Source organism: Amblyraja radiata, chromosome 5 (assembly GCF_010909765.2).
Source record: "Amblyraja radiata isolate CabotCenter1 chromosome 5, sAmbRad1.1.pri, whole genome shotgun sequence".
In the NCBI taxonomy this organism is placed as follows: Eukaryota; Metazoa; Chordata; class Chondrichthyes; order Rajiformes; family Rajidae; genus Amblyraja; species Amblyraja radiata.
The window spans coordinates 108,670,364-108,691,014 of record NC_045960.1 but is presented as its reverse complement, the minus strand read 5'-3'; the positions used below and the strand labels follow the sequence as shown (position 1 = coordinate 108,691,014).

The following is a 20,651-nucleotide window of genomic DNA, read 5'->3' as shown; positions in this document are numbered from 1 at the left end:
TAGAAGCTGCTGCACCCGCTGAGTTTCTCCAGCACTTTTGTCTACCAGGTTTGCAGACTAATTAGCTTCAGTAAATTATGTAGGATAGTGCTAATGTACGGAGTGATCGCTGGTTGGCGTGGGCTCAGTGGGCCGAAGGGTCTATTTCCGCGCTGTATCTCTAAACTAAACTAAGATGAAACAATAAGGTGGGTGGTAACTCCCTCTGTGGGTTCTCCATAGAGCCAGCACTCATTGATCTTTTGAAGTTTAAAACAAATATTCACAGATTATCTGCCCTGCGGTCAACGTCACTATTTTGTGGTGAACTTCCTTATAGAGAAGAGAAAATGCAAGTTTGATATTTCGAAGGCGAGGACTGAGGGAGAAATGTTTAACGTTTGAAAGTGTGAAGAAGGGTCTCGACCCTTCCTTCTCTCCAGAGATGCTGCCTGTCCCGCTGAGTTACTCCAGCTTTTTGTGTCTGTGTCAATTTTAACGTTTCTTATCCTTGGAGTATGCGGTCACCTTGGACTTCCTCCTGTTGGGTCTTCTACACCTCTCGTCGATGCTGGGAATACACTCCAAGTTCCACACCTGATCACTCTTGGCCCGAGGGTAAATTGCCTTCACATAGTGGCGGATCAGCCTCAGGCGCACTGGGTCCAGTTGCTTCTTGTTGCACGCCCCCGAATGGTTGTACTGCACTCTCAGGTTTTCGGACGTAAACAGCTCAGGGAAGATCCTGACCAGAAGCCGGGCGCTGAAATTCCCGACTGACAGACTGTCCTGGACTATCTCCTTTAGATCCTTGGTGGACAGTAGATGCTTGGTGGCCACGGGGAAGTCGACAGTGGGGACGTTGAGTTGGTGGAGGGGAACTTTGCAGAAGTTTCGATTGTAGCGTTCTGACCGGTCTTGTGCTGCCTGTGGTTGTGGTTGAACGGAGTCCCTCTTGGCCTGCTCTGGCTGGGTTGCTGCAAGCATCTGCTCTTCCTTCACTCCTTCGCTGTAGGCGATGGACTTCTTCCTCTGCTGGTGGTAGACGCGCCGTTGCTCCATGTCCCTGCGGCGGCAGCGTTCGTCCAACTTGGACATAAACTCGTGTTTCCAGGTCTTGTCACACTTGGCCCTGGGGCACATCAGCTGCACGTAGTGGCGGATGAGCTTGATCCTCACGGGGTCCAGTTGTTTCTTGCCCAGGGACCCGCTGCAGTTGTACTGCTTCCTCAGGTTCTCCGGCGTGAAGAGCTCGGGGAAGAACTGCACTAACAGGCGGGAGGCAAAGTTGCCATTGGACTGGCTTTTCTCGTAAATATTCTTCAACTGGTGTCTATCGAGGATGTGTTGCGGGCAGGGCACCTTGAAGTGCGGAGAAGGTATCTCCATCCGGTTGAAGTCCACGGGCTTCAGCCAGAACTTCTTCAACCAGGGCGTGGACCTTCCGAGGTCCTCTTGGCTGCCCACCATTGAGGCATTGGAGGTCCCAATGCTCTCGTCCCTCTGCCTGTCCGAGTCGCTGTCGTCAGAGTGGACGCACTCCAGCTCCTGGTCGAGCCGTCGCTCCACCAGCTCCGTCCATGCCTCCTCGTCCCGCACCTCGGGGTAGTAGATCTCACAGTATCTCCTCACCACCTGCATCTTCTGGGGGTCCAGAGCTTGCCTGCCCGGAGAGCCGCGGCAGCTGTACTGCGACGCCAAGCGCCTGAAGTTAAAGAGCTCCGGGAAGAGGCGGTGGAGGAGCAAGGCAGCAAATTCACTGGGCGACGAGGCCTCCTCTAGGTACTCACTGATCTCCTGGGCTTCCAGCACCAAGTCTGAGTTGATGCTGCTGAAAGAGTCCAAGGACAGGGCTTCCTCTTGCGGGTTGTCCTCCACATAGCTGTTAGACTGGGCTTGCCCAAAGTCGTGGTCTTCCCAGTCGAGGCTGACCACCTTGGAGATCTGCTGGCTGCTCTCCATCTCCCTCTGTGCCCAGAAGCTGTTGAAGAAGTCGTTGAGCTGCGGGAGGCAGTCCGCCCTCCACACGTCGCCATTCCCGCCCGACGGGTAGCAAACCTCCACGTAGTTTCGGATGAGCTGGAGGTGGAGAGTGTCCAGCTTCCTCGTGGGCGTGGCGCTGCACGCTCGGCAACCCACGTCAGCCTGGTCTTCGGCCAAGAGCTCTGGGAAGAGCTGGAGGAGCAGGCGGCAGGAGAGGTCTCCCGGGGATGAGCTCTGCTCCAGAAGTTGCTTCAGCTCGCTGTTGTTCAGCCGGTACTCGGCCGGCGGTGGGAAGTCCAGCACCGACTCTCCTGGGCTGACGTGCCTCTTGGTGCGGTCCACCTCCAGCGACAACAGGTCGATCTTGCTGTGGAGCTGGGTCATGGTGGAGTTCAGCGTGTTGAGGGTGAAGAACATCTTGTGGATCAGGGAGTAGAGGGTGGGCTCGGCTCCAGTGGCCTGGGGCGACAGGTTGCTAGAGTAGTTCTTGTGGCCATCGGTCAGGTGGTGTTGCTGGAGGAGGCTGTTGAAGAAGCCTCCTTCAGTGGCCGACTGCTGCTCTCCCTTTAGCAGGCTCCGTCGGTCCGAGATCTTGTGCGTGATGCCGTACAGGGGCTTCCTGAAGGAGGGTCCAGCCCGCACAGTCTCGTCGTTCTCCAGCAACGGAGCGTCACTGGTTTCCCTTATCCTGCTTGTACCCTCCAGGAACCTCTGGGAAGAGCTGGAGCCCCTCAAACTGGCAAGCATGTCCTTGGGGAAATAAAGTGAAAAAGCTTCAATGAACCTCGGCCTACACAATCTTCACGTTGCTAAACATTTTAACTTCCCCTCCCATTCACACACTGACCTTTCAATCCTGGGCCTCCTCCACTGTTAGAGTGAGGCCCAGCACAAATTGGAGGAACAGCTGCTCATATTTCGCTTGGGCAGCTTACGCCCCAGTGGTATGAATATTGATTTCTCCAACTTCATGGAATCCTTGCTTTCCGTCTCTCTCCATCCCTCCTCCATCCTAGTTCTCCGACGTTTGATTGTCTCCCAATTAAAATTTAACTTTGTCTCCCTCGTTGTCACCTTCCCCTAGCTAACAATAATAGAAACATAGAAAGTAGGTGCAGGAGGAGGCCATTCGGCCCTTCGAGCCAGCACCGCCATTCATTGTGATCATGACTGATCGTCCCCAATCAATAACCCCTGCCTCCCTTCCCATATCCCTTGATTCCAGTAGCCCCTCGAGCTCTATCTAACTCTCTTAAATCCATCCAGTGATTTGGCCTTCACTGCACTCGGTGGCAGGGAACTCCACCAAACTAGAGTGCAGTTCCATACCACTTCAAGCAGGGTGCAAGGCCACCAAACTCAAATGCAGTTCCATACCACTTCAAGCAGGGTGCAAGGCCACCAAACTCAAATGCAGTTCCATACCACTTCAAGCAGGGTGCAAGGCCACCAAACTCAAATGCAGTTCCATACCACTTCAAGCAGGGTGCAAGGTCATCAAACTCAAGTGCAGTTTCCTGCCACTTCAAGCAGGGTGCAAGGCCACCAAACTCTTGCAGTTTCCTGCCACTTCAAGCAGGGTGCAAGGCCACCAAATTCAAGTGCCGTTTCATACAATTTCAAGCAGGGTGCAAGGCCTCCAAATTCGTTTTTTCAAACTCAATATACAGCGCAAACTGTGGTCAAGATTAGACTTTTAATGATATAGATTTTCAAACCAACCACATTTTAATTTTCAAACCAAGCACCTATTCATTTTCGAACCAAGCACATTTTCATTTTCAAACCAAACAGTTTCCATTTTCAAACAAACCAGTTTCCATTTTCAAACGAACCACATTTGCAAACGAACCACATTTTCAATTTCAAACTTCATTTTCAAACCACATTTTCATTTTCAAACATCATATTCAAACCACACAGGTCAGTAAAACCACACTCACAGTTAAGTAGACATGTGTTGTGTTATTCACAGCTCAGACTGAGAGTCGTGACCTCTCGCTCCCCCATCTTGCAGATACTGGGGCATGTCCACACTTCCAGGTTTTATAGTCCCTCCCCTCCTACTAGATGGGGCGTGGCCTTCATGGCGTGAAAGAATCTGAACATTTTTTAAACCTTAATAAGTCTTTTATTTTTCATCGATAGGAAAAATCCTCTGGCCCTGACAGCTGGAGGGGGACTCTTAGTAAGATGGCCAAAAATCACAGCCGTAAGTGGTAGTGTTTTTTCTAAAATCAATATACAGTGCAAACAGAAAGTGGTCAAGTTTAGACTTTTAATTATATAGATTTTCTTTGAGCTGCATCCCCTTTGATCTCACCTTTTCACACCTTGCCTTTCCATATCTCTTGTTTCCCTCTCCCCTGACTCTCAGGAGGAATTGGGGTGCCGGTGCAGCGCAGTCAGTGACTCTGGGTGGGTGGAGGGACCAGACTGTCCCCAACTCTGCTGCAGCTGCCGGGGACGTTGCCAGGTTTTTGTCCCTGTGTGTCCTCTGCCCGAAGCCACGGCCCCGCTCCACCCGGCCCGTGTGTGAGCGCTGCCAACCCACAGCCCGTGACAGTGCGGCCGCACAGGGGGAGGGTGGGCGGAGGGCGGCCGTGGCCTGACAGCGCTGACCCCGTGGGGGGGTGAATGTGGGGGCTGTCCCGAGGGTAACGCTCCTTCGGCCGCATACACCTTGGTGCTCGGTTTCAGAGCAAAGATACTAGAGCATTTGGTTCAGAGCGCTGTCAATTATTTACAGCGCAAAAATTGACCATTTAGGCGGTTTTTAACAGGTATGAAAGTACGCATTTCGTGTGTTAACAGTGTATGCCGGAGGCTGCCATGTCCTCCAGAGTAACTCGGCTGGAGAGGCAGAATCTAGAGATATGGAAGAGTAAGATGTGAAAAGGACAGATCAAAGCAGATGCTGCTCAAGGAAATGTACAATAGTCATTGTTGGCTGAGGGGAAGGTGACAACGTGGCATACAAACAGTAAAATTAATCAGAAGGATAGTGAAATTAGTCAGAGCATTAGGTTGGGGGAGGGATGGAGAGAGAGGGAAGGCAAGGCTTGTATGAAGTTAGAGATGAAATATTCATACCGCTGGGGTGTAAAGTGCCCAAGCGAAATATGAGGTGCTGTTCCTCCAATTTGCATTTGGCCTGGAGGAGTATATAATGTCAGCTATATGATTTTACCATTGTACACAAAACAAAGCATTTCATTGTACCAAGGTACATATGACAATAAAGTATAATTGAATCATTGATTATTTTTAATCGTCATACACGCATAAAAAAAAGTTCTGGATGGACGGTGGTGAATCTGTGAATTTGATTGCCACAGACAGCTGTGGAGGACATCAATGGGTATTTTCAAGGCAAGGTTTGACATATTCTTGAATAGTGCGGGTGTCAGGGGTTATGGGGAGAAGGCAGGAGAATGGGTTTGAGAGGGAGAGATAGATCAGCCATGATTGAATGGCAGAGTAGACTTGATGGGCTGAATTACCTAATTCTGCCCCTGTGTCTTATGAACATGAGGAAGTAACACACACCAGTGTTAAACGTAGAAATAAAGAACTGCAGATGCTGGTTAACAAAAAAAGACATAGTGCTGGAGTAACTAAGCGGGCGAAGCAGCATCACTGAAGGACATGGATAGGTGATGTTTCGGGTCGGGACCCTCCTTCCAACTGATTGTGGTGGGGGAATGAAAGCTGGATGAGAGTTGAGGGCAGGACAAATTCTGGCAAGTAATAGGAAGATACTGCATTTGTTTGTGTCAAAGAACATTAGGACTAAAAGATCTTTGTACGGTTAAAATACATTACAATGTTCATGATCTAGGGGTGCTGTCTGTGGAGTTTGCACGTTCTCCCTGTGACAATGTGTGTTTTCTCCGGGTGCTCTCACACTTCAAGTCAAAGTCAAAGTCAAAGTAGCCTTTACTGTCATTCAGACCTTGTGGTCTGAACGAAATTTCGTTGCCTTGCAGTCCTACATATAGTAAAAAATGGCAAAAACACACAAAAAACACAAATTAACATCCACCACAGTGAGTTGAATAGTCCTCACTGTGATGGAAGGCAAAAGTCTTAAGTCTTTGTCTCTTCCCTTCTTATTCTCCCTCTGCGCCGAGGCGATCCAGGCGTCGGATGTTGTGACCCCGCCGGGTGATGGTAAGTAATGTCAGTCCCGCGGCTGAATCCAAGCTCCGCGAACGGGCCGGTTCAACCTCGCGGCCCGGGGTGGTCGAAGCCGCCGAAGCTGCGGCCCTCCAGTCCAGAGGACACAGCTGTTGTTGCGGGAGCTCCAGAGAACAGGTCACCAACCTGCGAGCTCCCGACAATGTCGTCCATCGGGCCCGCGGCCGATCCTCCGAGGTCGGGTCGCCGCTGCCGCTGCCCGCTCTGAGGTCGGGTCGCCGCTGCCACTGCCGCTGCCCGCTCCGGGGTCGGGTCGCCACTGCCGCTGCCCGCTCCGAGTTCGGGTCGCCACTGCCGCTGCCCGCTCCGAGTTCGGGTCGCCACTGCCGCTGCCCGCTCCGAGTTCGGGTCGCCACTGCCGCTGCCCGCTCCGAGTTCGGGTCGCCACTGCCGCTGCCCGCTCCCGGGCTGGGGGTCGGGTCGCCACTGCCCGCTTGCCCGCTACGAGTTTCCCGGTCGCCACTGCCGCTGCCCGCTCGGGGTCGGGTCGCCACTGCCGCTGCCCGCTCCGAGTTCGAACGGTCGGCAACTGCCGCTGCCCGCTCCAGAGTTCCCGGGTCGCCACTGCCGCTCGCCCGCTCCGGGGTCCGGGTCGCCACTGCCGCTGCCCGCTCCGAGTTCCTCGGTCGCCACTGCCGCTGCCCGCTCCCGGGGTCGGAGTGTCGCCACTGCCGCTGCCCCACTCCGATGTTTCGGGTGTCGCCACTGCCGCTGCCCGCTCCGAGTTCGGGTCGCCGCTGCCGCTGCCCGCTCCGGAGTTCGGGTCGCCACTGCACGCTGCCCGCTCGGTTCGGGTCGCCGCTGCCGCTCCCGCTCCGGGGTCGGGTCGCCACAGCCGCTGCCCGCTCCGAGGGCGGGTCGCCGCTGCCCCAGCTCCGAGGCCGCCAGCTCCGCTATTAGGCCTCGGCGCAGGCGGAGACGGGGGATACGACAAGAGAAGTCGCATCCCCCCGAAATAAGAGACCAAAAATGTTTTCTCCCCCCCACCCACACACATACACAATAAACCTAAAACAGGACAAAAGAACAACACAAAAAAGAAAAAAAACAGACGGACTGCAGGCGAGCCGCAGCTGCTAAGGCAGCGCCGCCATCTTGAACTTCAATGACGTACAGGTTTGTAGGTTAATTTAGTTTTGGTAAAACTGTCTCCATTGTGTAGGATAGTGCTGGTGTACGGGGTGATCGCTGGTCAGTGCAGACTCGGTGGCCAGAGGGCCTGTCTCCGTGCTGTATCTCTAATAGAAACCATGGAGAGCTGACCATTTGGGTCGGGACCCTTCATCAGACTGATTGTTTAATTTAGGTTAGTTTAGAGATACAGCGCAAATCCACACCAACCAGTGATCCCCGTACACTAGCACCACCTTACACACTGGGGACAATTTACAATCTTTACAGGACCCAGTTAATCTACAACCCTGTACTTCTTTGGAGTGTGGAAGGAAACTGGAGGTCCCGGAGAAAACCCATGCGGTCACAGGGAGAACGTACAAACTCCGTACAGGCAGAAACAGTAGTCAGGATGGAACCCGGGTCTCCGATGCTGTAAGGCAGCAACTCTACCGCTGCACCACCGTGACGCCCATGTTTGTGGTGATTGTGGTGGGGCAATGAAAGCTGGAAGAGAGGTAAGGCCAGGACAAAAACAGGCAAGTGATAGGTGGATGCTGCATTTGTTGTGTCAAAGAGCATTAAGACTAAAAGATCTTTGTACGGTTAAGCTAGATTGCAGTGTGGATGACATTACCTCACAGTTAACTCTTCCTAATTTATGGCTGATAGGGCTTTCATGGTCTATGGTCGTCTCACCAAAACCATTGTGTATCTGTTTCCGTTTTAGTGCGTTGGGTACAATGCTGTTTTCTGCAGCTGTGTCTGGGCTAAAACTACCCTCATCTTCATCATCTTCCATCTTTATTTCGGTCTTGACCACCTCAATATTGACGTTTGTTACTGCAAAAGAGAGAGAGAGACAGACAGACAGACAGAAAGCACTAGTCCATTATTCTGATCATTCCACTATAAGGGCGGCACAGTGGCACAGTGGTAGAATTGCTGCCTTACAGTGCCAGAGTCCCAGGTTAAATTCTGACTATGGGTGCTGTCAGTATGGAGTTTGTACATTTTTCCTGTGACCTGAGTGGGTTTTCTCCAAGCTGTTTGGTTTCCTCTGGCACTCCAAAGATGTACAGATTTATAGATTAATTGGCTTGGTATACATGTAAATTGTCCCTGGTGTAGGTAGGATAGGATGTGCGGGGATTGCTGGTTGGCGCGGACCCGATGGACCGAAGAGCCTGTTTCTTCGGTGTAACTCTAAACTAAACTATAACATGCACTGATTTCTCAGTTATATCCATTATTGAATTCAGATTTCACTTCACTCTGATGCCTCGTAGAAAGTCTACAGTGCAGGCTTTGGAGAGCTGAGTTTAGTTTATTGTCACGTGTAACGAGGTACAGTGAAAAGTTTTTTTGTTGCGTATCATCCAGTCAGGGGAAAGACTATACATGATTCCAATCGATCCATTTACAGTGTAGTCACACAGCGTGGAAACAGACCCTTCACCCAAATTGCCCACACAGACCAACGTGCCTCAGGTGTTGTCTCTATGGAGTTTGTACGTTCTCCAAGAGACTTGTGTGGATTTTCTCCGGGAGCTCCGGTTTCTTCCCACACTTCAAAGATGTTTGTAGTTAACTACAGGTTTGTAGGTTAATTGTCGACAGTAAAGATTGTAAATTGTCCCTACCTCTCAGGTTCCTATTACGAGCTGCCAGAGGAGGTAGTTGAGACAGGGACTATTGCAACGTTTAAGAAACAATTAGACAGGTGCGTGGATAGGACAGGTTTGGAGGGATATGGGCCAAACGTAGGCAGATGGGACTTGTGTGGATGGGACATGTTGGTCGGTGTGGGAAAGTTGGGCTGAAGGGCCTGTTTCCACGATGTATGACTCTATGCAAAATAAAGCTTTTCACTTTACCTCATGACACTTGACAATAATAAACCTAAAGCCAGTACAAAGAAAGACTAATGTAACTGCATGTTACTTTGAGCTCTTACAAATAAAAGTAGTCTGAAAATAAAGCCATTCATGTCTCTGCCTCATAATCCATGCCCACACATTACCGAGTCTCTCTCAATGAGAATGTCCGAAAATCTCTATTTTCTCTCTGCCCTTGGCACGAATCCCATTACATTAAAAACTCCTTTCCATTGACTCCATCTGCACTTCACGCTGCCTCGGCAAGGTCAGCAGCATAATCAAGGACGACTCGCACCCTGGCCACTCCCTCTTCTCCCATCTTCCATCAGGGAAAAGATGTAGAAGTGTGAAAACACACACCTCCAGATTCAGGGACAGTTTCTTCCCAGCTGTTATCAGACAACAGAACCATCCTATCAACAACTAGTGAGCAGTCCTGAGATATTGTCTACCCGCATTGACGATCCTCGGACTATCTTTGATCGAACTTCACTGGCTTGCACTAAATGTTATTCACGTTATTCCCTTCATCATGTATCTGTACACTATGAATGATTTAATTGTAATCATGTATAGTCTTTCCGCTGGCACGCAACAAAAGCTTTTCACTGTACCTTGGTACACGTGACAATAAACTAAACTCATTATTCTCCTCATCAAAAAACAATGTGTGTAAAGGGATTTACCAGTGTCTTCATTTTCCAATTCTTCATCCTTACTGACTGAAGGGTTTAGACCTCTGAATGGTGTTCTGATTTCACTCTCATTGTCCTTTTCTGTGCTGTTCATTGTAAACCTGCAATAAAGAATTCCACAGATAAACGACAACTCCATTCAGTTTAGTTTATTGTCAGGTGTACCGAGGTACAATGAAAAGCTTTTGTTGCGTGCTAACCAGCCAGCGGAAAGATAATACCTGATACAATCGAGCCGTCTGCAACACCATATCAAACGTGCTTGAAAAAGCTCAATCAAATTCTTCAGATTAAAAATCAAAACAGTCGTGGTGGCGCAGCGGTAGTTATAGCGCCAGAGACCCGGGTTCCATCCTGACTATGGGTGCTCTCTGTACGGAGTTTGCACATTCTCCCCATGTCCGCGTGGGTTTTCTCCGGGTGCTCTGGTTTCCTTCCACACTCCAAAGACATGCGGGTTTGTAGGTTAATTGGCTTTGGTAAAGATTGTAAATTGTTCCTAGTGTGTAGGATAGTGTTAGTGTGCGGGGATCGCTGTTTGTCACGGACTCGGTGGGCCACAGGGCCTGTTTCTGCGCTGTATCTCTAAACTATACAAAACAGCCCTAAATTTTCCACATGGAAACTCTTCAGAAATTAATCAACTAAAATGAATTACAAATGTCAATGGGCATAAAACCACTACTCACTAATCACTGCTTTGCAGGGACAGATCTGTCCAAGACCGCAATAAGTTGTGAATGTAGCCCAGTCCATCACATACAACCCCCCCCCCCCCCCCCCCCCCCCCCCCCCCCATTGACTCCATCTACACTTAACGCTGCCTCTGGAAACCAGCCAATATCATCAAAAACTTGTCCCACCACAGTCATTCCTTCTTCTCAAGAAGAAAGCGAATGGTATGTTAGCATTCATAGCAAAAGGATTTGAGTATAGGAGCAGGGAGGTTCTACTGCAGTTGTACAGGGTCTTGGTGAGACCACACCTGGAGTATTGCGTACAGTTTTGGTCTCCTAATCTGAGGAAGGACATTCTTGCCATAGAGGGAGTACAGAGAAGGTTCACCAGACTGATACCTGGGATGTCAGGACTTTCATATGAAGAAAGACTGGATAGACTCGGCTTGTACTCACTAGAATTTAGAAGATTGAGGGGGGATCTTATAGAAACGTACAAAATTCTTAAGGGGTTGGACAGGCTAGATGCAGGAAGATTGTTCCCGATGTTGGGGAAGTCCAGAACAAGGGGTCACAGTTTAAGGATGAAGGGGTAATCTTTTAGGACTGAGATGAAAAACATTTTTTATACAGAGAGTGGTGAATCTGTGGAATTCTCTGCCACAGAAGGTAGTTGAGGCCAGTTCATTGGCTATATTTAAGAGGGAGTTAGATGTGGCCCTTGTGGCTAAAGGTATCAGGGGGTATGGAGAGAAGGCAGGTACAGGATACTGAGTTGGATGATCAGCCATGATCATATTGAATGGCGGTGCAGGCTCGAAGGGGCGAATGGCCTACTCCTGCACCTATTTTCTATGTTTCTATGTTTCTCCAAGCTCCCGTCCAGCAAAAGATACAGAAGCTTGAAAGCGCGCACCACCAGACTCAGGAAAAGTTTCTTCCCCTCTGTTATCAGGCTTCTGAACGGTCCTTCCATAAGCTAGGGTACTGTCAGATTCACCTCTACCCCATTGTGGACATTGGACTTTGTCTCTGGAACTGATGCGCTACAATGCTGAGAACTATATTCTGCACTCTGTATCTTCCCCTTTGTAACCATTCGTACCTTTAGAATGGAGATGAGAAGGAATTTCTTTAGTCAGGGGGTGGTGAATCTGTGGAATTCGTTGCCACAGACGGCTGTGGAGGCCAATTCAATGGATACTTTTAAAGCAGAGATTGATAGATTCTTGATTAGTGCGTGCGTCAGGGGTTATGGGGAGAAGGCAGGAGAATGGGGTTGAGAGGGAAAGATAAATCAGCCATGGTTGAATGGCGGAGTAGACTCGATGGGCCGAATGAACTAATTCTGTTCCTTGGACATGACCTTATGAACTTATTTGATCTATCTATTGTACTTGAGTTTGACTTGATTGTATTTATGTATGCTAATTAGGAAAGGGAAAATAGATTATGGAAGAAAACTGGCAGGGAACATTAAAACTGACTGCAAAAGTCTTTATAGATATGTGAAGAGAAAGAGATTAGTTAAAACAAATGTAGGTCCCTTGCAGTTAGAAACAGGTGAATTGATCATGGGGAACAAGGATATGGCGGACCAATTGAATAATTACTTTGGTTCCGTCTTCACTAAGGAAGACATAAATAATCTGCCGGAAATAGCAGGGGACCGCGGGGTCAAAGGAGATGGAGGAACTGAGTGAAATCCAGGTGGGCCGGGAAGTGGTGTTAGGTAAATTGAATGGATTAAAGGCCGATAAATTCCCAGGACCAGATAGGCTGCATCCCAGAGTACTTAAGGAAGTAGCTCCAGAAATAGTGGATGCATTAGTGATAATTTTTCAAAACTCTTTAGATTCTGGAGTAGTTCCTGAGGATTGGAGGGTAGCTAATGTAACCCCACTTTTTAAAAAGGGAGGGAGAGAGAAAACGGGGAATTACAGACCAGTTAGTCTAACATCGGTAGTGGGGAAACTGATAGAGTCAGTTATTAAAGAAGGGATAGCAGCACACTTGAAAAGTGGTGAAATCATTGGACAAAGTCAGCATGGATTTACGAAAGGTAAATCATGTCTGACGAATCTTATAGAATTTTTCGAGGATGTAACTAGTAGAGTGGATAGGGGAGAACCATTGGATGTGTTATATCTGGACTTTCAGAAGGCTTTCGACAAGGTCCCACATAAGAGATTAGTATACAAACTTAAAGCACACGGCATTGGGGATTCAGAATTGATGTGGATAGAGAACTGGCTGGCAAACAGGAAGCAAAGAGTAGGAGTAAACGGGTCCTTTTCAGAATGGCAGGCAGTGACTAGTGGGGAACCGCAAGGCTCAGTGCTGGGACCCCAGCTATTTACAATATATATAAATGATTTGGACGAGGGAATTGAATGCAACATCTCCAAGTTTGCGGATGACACTAAGCTGGGGGGCAGTGTTAGCTGTGAGGAGGATGCTAGGAGGCTGCAAGGTGACTTGGATAGGCTGGGTGAGTGGGCAAATGCATGGCAGATGCAGTATAATGTGGATAAATGTGAGGTTATCCACTTTGGTGGCAAAAACAGGAAAACAGACTATTATCTAAATGGTGGCCGATTAGGAAAAGGGGAGATGCAACGAGACCTGGGTGTCATGGTACACCAGTCATTGAAAGTAGGCATGCAGGTGCAGCAGGCAGTGAAGAAAGCGAATGGTATGTTAGCATTAATTGCAAAAGGGTTTGAGTATAAGAGCAGGGAGGTTCTACAGCAGTTGTACAGTGTCTTGGTGAGACCACACCTAGAGTATTGCGTACAGTTTTGGTCTCCAAATCTGAGGGAGTGCAGAGAAGGTTCACCAGACTGATTCCTGGGATGTCAGGACTTTCATATGAAGAAAGACTGGATAGACTTGGCTTGTACTCGCTAGGATTTAGGAGATTGAGGGGGGATCTTATAGAAACTTACAACATTCTTAAGGGGTTGGACAGGCTAGATGCAGGAAGATTATTCCCGATGTTGGGAAGTCCAGGACAAGGGGTCACAGCTTAAGGATAGAGGGAAATCCTTTAGGACCGAGATGAGAAAAGCTTTTTCACACAGAGAGTGGTGAATCTCTGGAACTCTCTGCCACAGAAGGTATTTGAGGCCAGTTCATTGGCTATATTTAAGAGGGAGTTAGATGTGGCCCTTGTGGCTAAAGGGATCAGGGGGTATGGAAAGAAGGCAGGTACGGGATACTGAGTTGGATGATCAGCCATGATCATATTGAATGGCGGTGCAGGCTCGAAGGGGCGAATGGCCTACTCCTGCACCTATTTTCTATGTTTCTATGATCTGAGTGAATAGAATGCAAAACACACCCTGTACAATGGTTATGTAACAGTAATAAATCTAAACCTGCTCTCAGTGCATCTCAAGATTTTGGGGTGCCTAACAACAGTAAATAACATCAAAACTGTTGCCTGAGCTGTCTAAAGATGTCAGCACAGTGGTCAGGCGATCACACTAAATGCATTCCTTGAAAATGATTTCCAATGAAATCTGAAACAATTCTGCTGTTGTTTCTTGGTCTCAGGCAGAAGTGGCAGAGTTTAATAAATAAATAAATGAATAGAGATAAATAACGATAGACAAATAAATAAATAAATAAATAGATCGCTTGATTAAGCAATAAATGGATGGATATATAAACAAATTAGTTATTTTGTTCTTTTGAAACTTTTTTCTTTTGAGAGAACATCTTTATTTTCTCTACTCAATCAACATAAGTTGGTGCCTGTGTTTGTGTCTGTTTGTGCCTGTCTGTGTATTCCTGTGTGTGTGTCTGTGTGTGAGTGCACTCCTGTGTGTGTTTGTCTGTCTATGTGTTCATGCGAGTGTGTGTGTGTGTGTGTGTGTGTGTGACCTTTCATGTGACGCTGCCTGTGAGTGATCACGATTCGTGCTGCGGGCTAAATGCAGAGCTGGGGACGGGCTGGTTCTGCGACCGCCCCGACTGGCAGCGGGAGGGGAGGGGGAGAGGAGGAGAGGTGAGGAGAAATAGAGGAGATAGTTACACCATGTGCCCGACGGTAGCGCCAAGGCTGTCTGCCCGGGGTAGAGGGAGCGTGAGGGGGAGGTGAGAGTGAGTGAGAGGGTGAGGGGGAGTGAGCCGACTGCACTGTGATCACAAACTGATGGCAGGAGCGGGTGAAATGCGAAGGGAAGCCGATGCCGTGACACGTAGTGCGTGGCGCCATGAGGCTGCGGGACGTGTCGTTGGTCGCACACAATCCTCTGTCTCTGGCCCCTGAAAGGTGCATCGGAGCGGGGCCGACACTTACCTGCTGCACACCTGCCCCACAGTGGGTGGGTGAGGACGGGCGGGCGGGAGCTCCCTGTAGCGCAGCGATCACTGTCTCTGTGTTTGTCTCTGCGTGTTTTTTTCCTCCGTGGTGTCCGTTCCGTGACGTGACTTTGTGTCATTTCCGCAGCCTTGGCAGGGAGGGAAGGAAGGAGGGAGGGAAGGAAGGAGGGAGGGAGGGAGAGGGTGAAAGAAGGAAGAGAGTGAAAGAAGAGAGAGGTAGGGAAGGAGAGAGAGGGGGAGAGTGAGTCATGAGTGTTTTGTTGTCATTTGTCCCAGATAGAACAATGAAATTCTTATTTGCTGCAGCACAACAGAATATGTAAACATAGTACACTGTAAACAATATAATAAACGAAACGAAAAGTTCAGTGTATATAATAATAATAATAATAATAATAATAATATATATTTTATTGTCATTGCACGTCAGTGCAACGAGATTTAGTGTGCAGCTCCACTGATGTACAAGAAAGGTAAATAAATACAATACATAAATAAACAAGCTGAATTGATTGACGTGACCATCTGAGGGAGACTGTCCAAAGGGGGTGGATGGGGGGGGGGCACTCATTAGGGCCGGTTCAGAGCCGCTATAGCTCTTGGGATAAAACTGTTCCTGAGTCTGGAGGTTCGGGCGTAGAAGGCCTTGTAACGTCTGCCGGAGGGAAGTAGTTGAAACAGACCGTGGCAGGGGTGTGATGAGTCCTTATGGATGCTGAGGGCCTTCCTGAGGCACCGCGTGTGGTAGATGCCCTCCAAGGCTGGTAGCTCTGTCCCGATGATCCGCTGCGCTCTGTTGACGACGCGCTGAAGAGCTCTCCTCTCCGCCTCCGTGCAGCTGAGATACCACACAGAGATGCCATACGTTAGCATGCTCTCTGTGGTGCAGCGGCAGAACGTTGCACATACACATACTCACAAGCCAAGTCAAGTTTATTCGTCACATACACATACGAGATGTGCAATGAAATGAAAAATGGCAATGCTCGCGGACTTTGTGCAAAAAAAAAAAACTACAAACAGAATGGAACAGAATCACATTATTTTACATATTAAATATTGTGGGCGGATGGAAAAAGGGAAACCCCCCCCCCCCAAAAAACAGCAATTAAAAAAAACCCAGTAGTGTTACAGTAAAGTTAGTCCCTGGTGAGATAGGAGTTTACAGTCCTAATGGCCTCTGGGAAGAAATTCCTTCTCAACCTCTCCGTTCTCACAGCATGGCAACGGAGGCGTTTGCCTGACCGTAGCAGCTGGAAGAGTCCGTGGAAGGGGTCTCCCATGATCTTATTGGCTCTGGAATTGCACCTCCTGATGTATAGTTCCTGCAGAGGGGCGAGTGAAGTTCCCATAGTTCGTTCGGCCAAATGCACTACTCTCTGCAGAGCCTTCCTGTCCTGGGCTGAGCAGTTCCCAAACCAAATTGTAATATTTCCTGGACGTTAGAGTTTTCAGACTCCTGTACCTTCGGTGGCAGGGGTGAGATGAGAGCATGGCCAGTGTGATGTGGGTCTCTGATGATGCTGGCTGCCTTTTTGAGGCAGCGACTCCGATAAATCCCTTCGATGGTGGAGAGGTCAGAGCTGATGATGGACTGGGCAGTGTTCAAGGAGGGAGGGAGGGAGAGGATGAAAGAAGCGAGGGAGAGGGAGGAAAGGAGAGAAACATAGAAAATAGGTGCAGGAGTAGGCCATTCGGCCCTTCGAGCCTGCACCACCATTCAATATGATCATGGCTGATCATCCAACTCAGTATCCTGTACCTGCCTTCTCTCCATACCCCATGATACCTTTAGCCACAAGGGCCACATCTAACTCCCTCTTAAATATAGCCAATGAACTGGCCTCAACTACCTTCTGTGGCAGAGAATTCCACAGATTCACCACTCTCTGTGAAATCGAGAGCTGAAGGGAGGGAGGGTGAAAAGAGAGGAAAGGGGAGAGGGAGGGGAAGGTGAAGCATAAAACTAAGAAATAGGTGCATGAGGAGGCCATTTGGCCCTTCGAAACTATTTTCAATGAATTTTTTATTCAGGCATATTTAATTATTTTGTATAAAGGAAAGCACTCAATATAATGTCAAGTTGCATTTGACGGTCTTTAATACTGAATGCCATAGTTTAATATTGAGAAAAATTTGAAGGATTTTGGCGACTGTTCACAGTTCCACGAGAAGATGTACAATTTAACGTCTATTTTTTAATACAGATTTTTCTATACAGGCAATAAATCTATTTTAAACATTATCTGTGTGAGTTGGTTATAGATAACTGACACACATAAATATACTTAAACGATATATAGCTATATAGCATATCCAAGTGTCATGTGTCGGAAGAAACTGCAGATCCTTGAAAGGCTTGTGCTGACCAAGCTGAAAAATATCACAAACCCCCTGCTGGACCCTCTGCAGTTTGTATATCGGGCCCATAGATCTGTGGATGACGCAGTCAACCCAGGCCTGCACTTCATCCTCCAGCACCTAGACCGCCAGGGGACGTATGCGAGGATTTTGTTTGTTGATTTTATCTCTGCATTCAACGCCATTGTGCCAGAGCTACTGCACTCAACTCTCCCAGTTAACTGTGCCTGAACCCCTCTGTCGGTGGATCACCAGCTTCCTGTCAGACAGGAAGTAGCATGTGAGGCTGGAAAAGCACATCTCGGACCCGCAGATGCTCAGCATAGGAGCGCTGCAAGGCTGCGTACTCTCCCCTCTCCTCTACACCAATGACTGCACCTCCACTGACTCCTCTGTCAAGCTTCTCAAGTTTGCGGACGACACATCCCTGATTGGACTGATCCAGGATGGGGAAGAATCTGCCTTCAGACAGGAAGTGACACAGCTGGCGGCCTGGTGCCATCGCAACAACCTGGAGCTCAATGCTCTTAAGACAGTGGAATTGATTATAGACTTTAGGAGAGCTCCCCCTCCCATAACCATCAACAACACCAGTCACATCTGTGGAGTTTTTAAGTTCCTGGGAACCATCATCTCCAAGGACCTTAAATGGGTTGCTACCATCGACTCCACAGTCAAAAAGGCACAACAGAGGATGTACTTCCTGCGGCAGCTGAGGAAGCACAATCTGCCACAGGCATTGATGGTCCAATTCTATACGGCCATCGTAGAGTCTGTCCTCACCTTCTCCATCATGGTCTGGTTTGGCTCAGTCACCAAGCACGACATCCGGAGGCTTCAGCGAATCGTCCGATCATCTGAGGTTATTGGCTGCAACCTTCCCTCCATTGACGAACTGTACACTGCAAGGGCCAGGAAGCGAGCGGTTAAGATCATCTCTGACCCCTCTCACCCTGGCCACAAACTCTTTGAATCACTTCCCTCTGTAAGGCGACTCCAGGCTATCAAAGCTGCCACAGCCAGACATAAAAACAGCTTTTTTTCCATGAGTAGTAGCTTGACTCAATAACCAAAAATCTGCAGCCTCCTTTTGCTCTGGTATTTTATTTAATTCACATGTTTAATCAATAATGTTATATTTTTAATGTTTTATGTGTCATTCCTAACTGTCACTGTATGTTGTCACTTGTGGGAGGAGCACCAAGGCAAATTCCTTGTGTGTGAATACTTGGCCAATAAACTTATTCATTCATTCATTCATGCTGGTTTACACCGAAGATAGACACAAAATACTGGAGTAATTCAGCATGACAGGCAGCATAACTGGAGAGTTATAACCCGAAACGTCATCCATTCCTTCTCTTCAGAGATGCTGCCTGACCCGCTGAGATACTACAGCATTCTGTGACTATATCCAAGTGTCGTGATAATCAAATCCTAAAATTTGTGTTGGTTTTGGCAGTCAAAATGCATAAACTGTATAAAATTAAAAAGAAAAAGGCCCGGGGTAGAGTGGATGTGGAGAGGATGTTTCCACTAGTGGGAGAGCCAAGACCAGAGGACATAGTTTCAGTATAAAAGAACATACCTTTAGAAAAGAGATGAGGAATTTATTTTGTCAGAGGGTGGTGAATCTGTGTATTTCATTGCTACAGGAGGCTGTGGAGGCCAATGGATATTTTTAAGGTGCAGATTGACAGATTCTTGATTAGTACGGGTGTCGGGTTATAGGGAGGCAGGAGAATGGGGTTAGGGGAGAGAGATCAGCCATGATTGAATGGTGGAGTAGATTTGATAGGCCAAGTGGCCTAATTCTGATCCTTGAACATGAGCATTCAGATTACAAGTCTTTTTAAAATCACTAAAATTGAACTCTTTCAGTACAAAAATCGACAAACTAGTCTCAAGGGTGCTGATTTGTTACTGGTAGCTTTGGTACATGATAATTTTTATATATTTATGCATTCAAAATGTTTCCTCTGAGTAAACAATGAGGACAAACGCGATGAGTTTGTCAACTGAGAAACATTCAAGCATCTCAGAAATGAAGTTACACTCTCATTCTCATCGGAGCAAAGTACTGCAGATGCTGCTTTAGAGCAAAGATGGGCACAAAGTGGGTGGGCGGCGCGACTCAATGGCCTCTGCAGTCGGTCTGTCTTTTTTTATTTTTAGTCTCGTTTGTATAGTTTTTTTTTTTTTAACTGGGTATGTGTGTGTGTGGGGGGGGGACTTTTAAAATCTTTTCCCTGTACGGAGGACCCGACCTATTCTGTCGGGTCTCCGTTGTCGTTGGGGCCTTGCCCCGTGGAGTGGCCTCCAACCGGAACGACCTTGGCTCCAGTCGCGGAGCCTGCGGACTACTTACCATCGCGGAGCTGGCCGAGTTCGGAGTGTGGAGAGCTGTGGTAGCGCGTTGCTGCCGCCTGACCCCGGTGATTCGGAGGGCTCCAGCCCTGGTGGGAGACCGCTTTTCGGGGCATCCGCAACGGCGACTTCTCCCGCCCGAGTTGCGGGCTTGAGGATGACCTGGAGCGGGACCTTACATCGCCTGGCGCGGCTTTAAATGGCCGCGGGACTTGCCAGCGCCCGCCGGGGGCTCCAACATCAAGACCTGGAGCGTGGCCTTGCATCGCCCGGCGCGGCTTTAATGACCGCGGGACTTATTTACCATTGCCCGCCGGGGGCTTTGACTCTGACATCGGGAGGAGAATGGGGAGTGCAGGGGACAGATAAGACTTTGCCTTCCATCACAGCGAGGAGGAGATTTGCTGTGATGGATGTTTGTGCAAATTGTGTTGTGTCTTGGTTCTTCTACTTGTTTGTATGACTGCAGAAACCAAATTTCTTTTGAACCTCAATGAGGTTCAAATGACAACAAATAAATTGTATCATATCATATTGTATCATGTATGTTTCAGATCACAACACTTCTTCAGACAAAGGGTCTTGACTCGAATTGTCACTTACCCTTTCTCTCCTGAGATGCTGCCTGACCCGCTGAGTTACCCCAGCACTTTGTGTCTACTATAAGCTCTCATGCTCTTTCATCCCAGTATAGTGGGAACCATTTTCCAATTTCAGTATACGAGGACCTTGACATGCCAACTATACCAGACCCTGGTCCCCACTCCCATCGAGGGAAATGAGCAGCCCTGCTTGGTGGGAAGGGGACCAAGCTCACCCATTGCTCAGTGGTCAGTACTCCCAGTGAGGAACCAACTCCACTCCATCTCTTCCGTAAGACCCCATTCCATTGAGGGACTAACTCCACTTCATCTCTCCCAGATGACCTCATTCCATTGAGGAACCAATTCCACTCCATCTCTTCCAACAGACCCCACTCCCAAATAGTGAAAGGCCTGGATGAAGTGAATGTGGAGAGGATGTTTCCACCAGTGGGAGAGTCTAAGGCTAGAGGTCATAGCCTCGGA

At 48.6% G+C, this 20,651-nt stretch overlaps 1 protein-coding gene across 9 annotated transcripts in view; it reads right to left on the bottom strand.

Moving 5' to 3' along the window:
- Positions 1–295: 295 nt before the first annotated feature.
- Positions 296–20,651, bottom strand: part of LOC116973664 (BEN domain-containing protein 3-like) — a 42,538-nt gene continuing 22,182 nt past the window's right edge. For 4 of the 9 annotated variants that reach the window (XM_033021938.1, XM_033021939.1, XM_033021940.1 and 1 more), the window contains one exon: positions 296–2,498. In XM_033021938.1, coding sequence (XP_032877829.1) covers positions 475–2,498 — 2,024 coding nt within the window. In that variant the 3' untranslated portion in view covers positions 296–474. Of the gene's footprint in view, positions 2,713–7,912; positions 8,119–9,841; positions 9,952–14,833; positions 15,005–20,651 lie in introns of those variants that run through there. The other 5 variants (XM_033021936.1, XM_033021942.1, XM_033021941.1 and 2 more) reach the window with 3 other exon arrangements.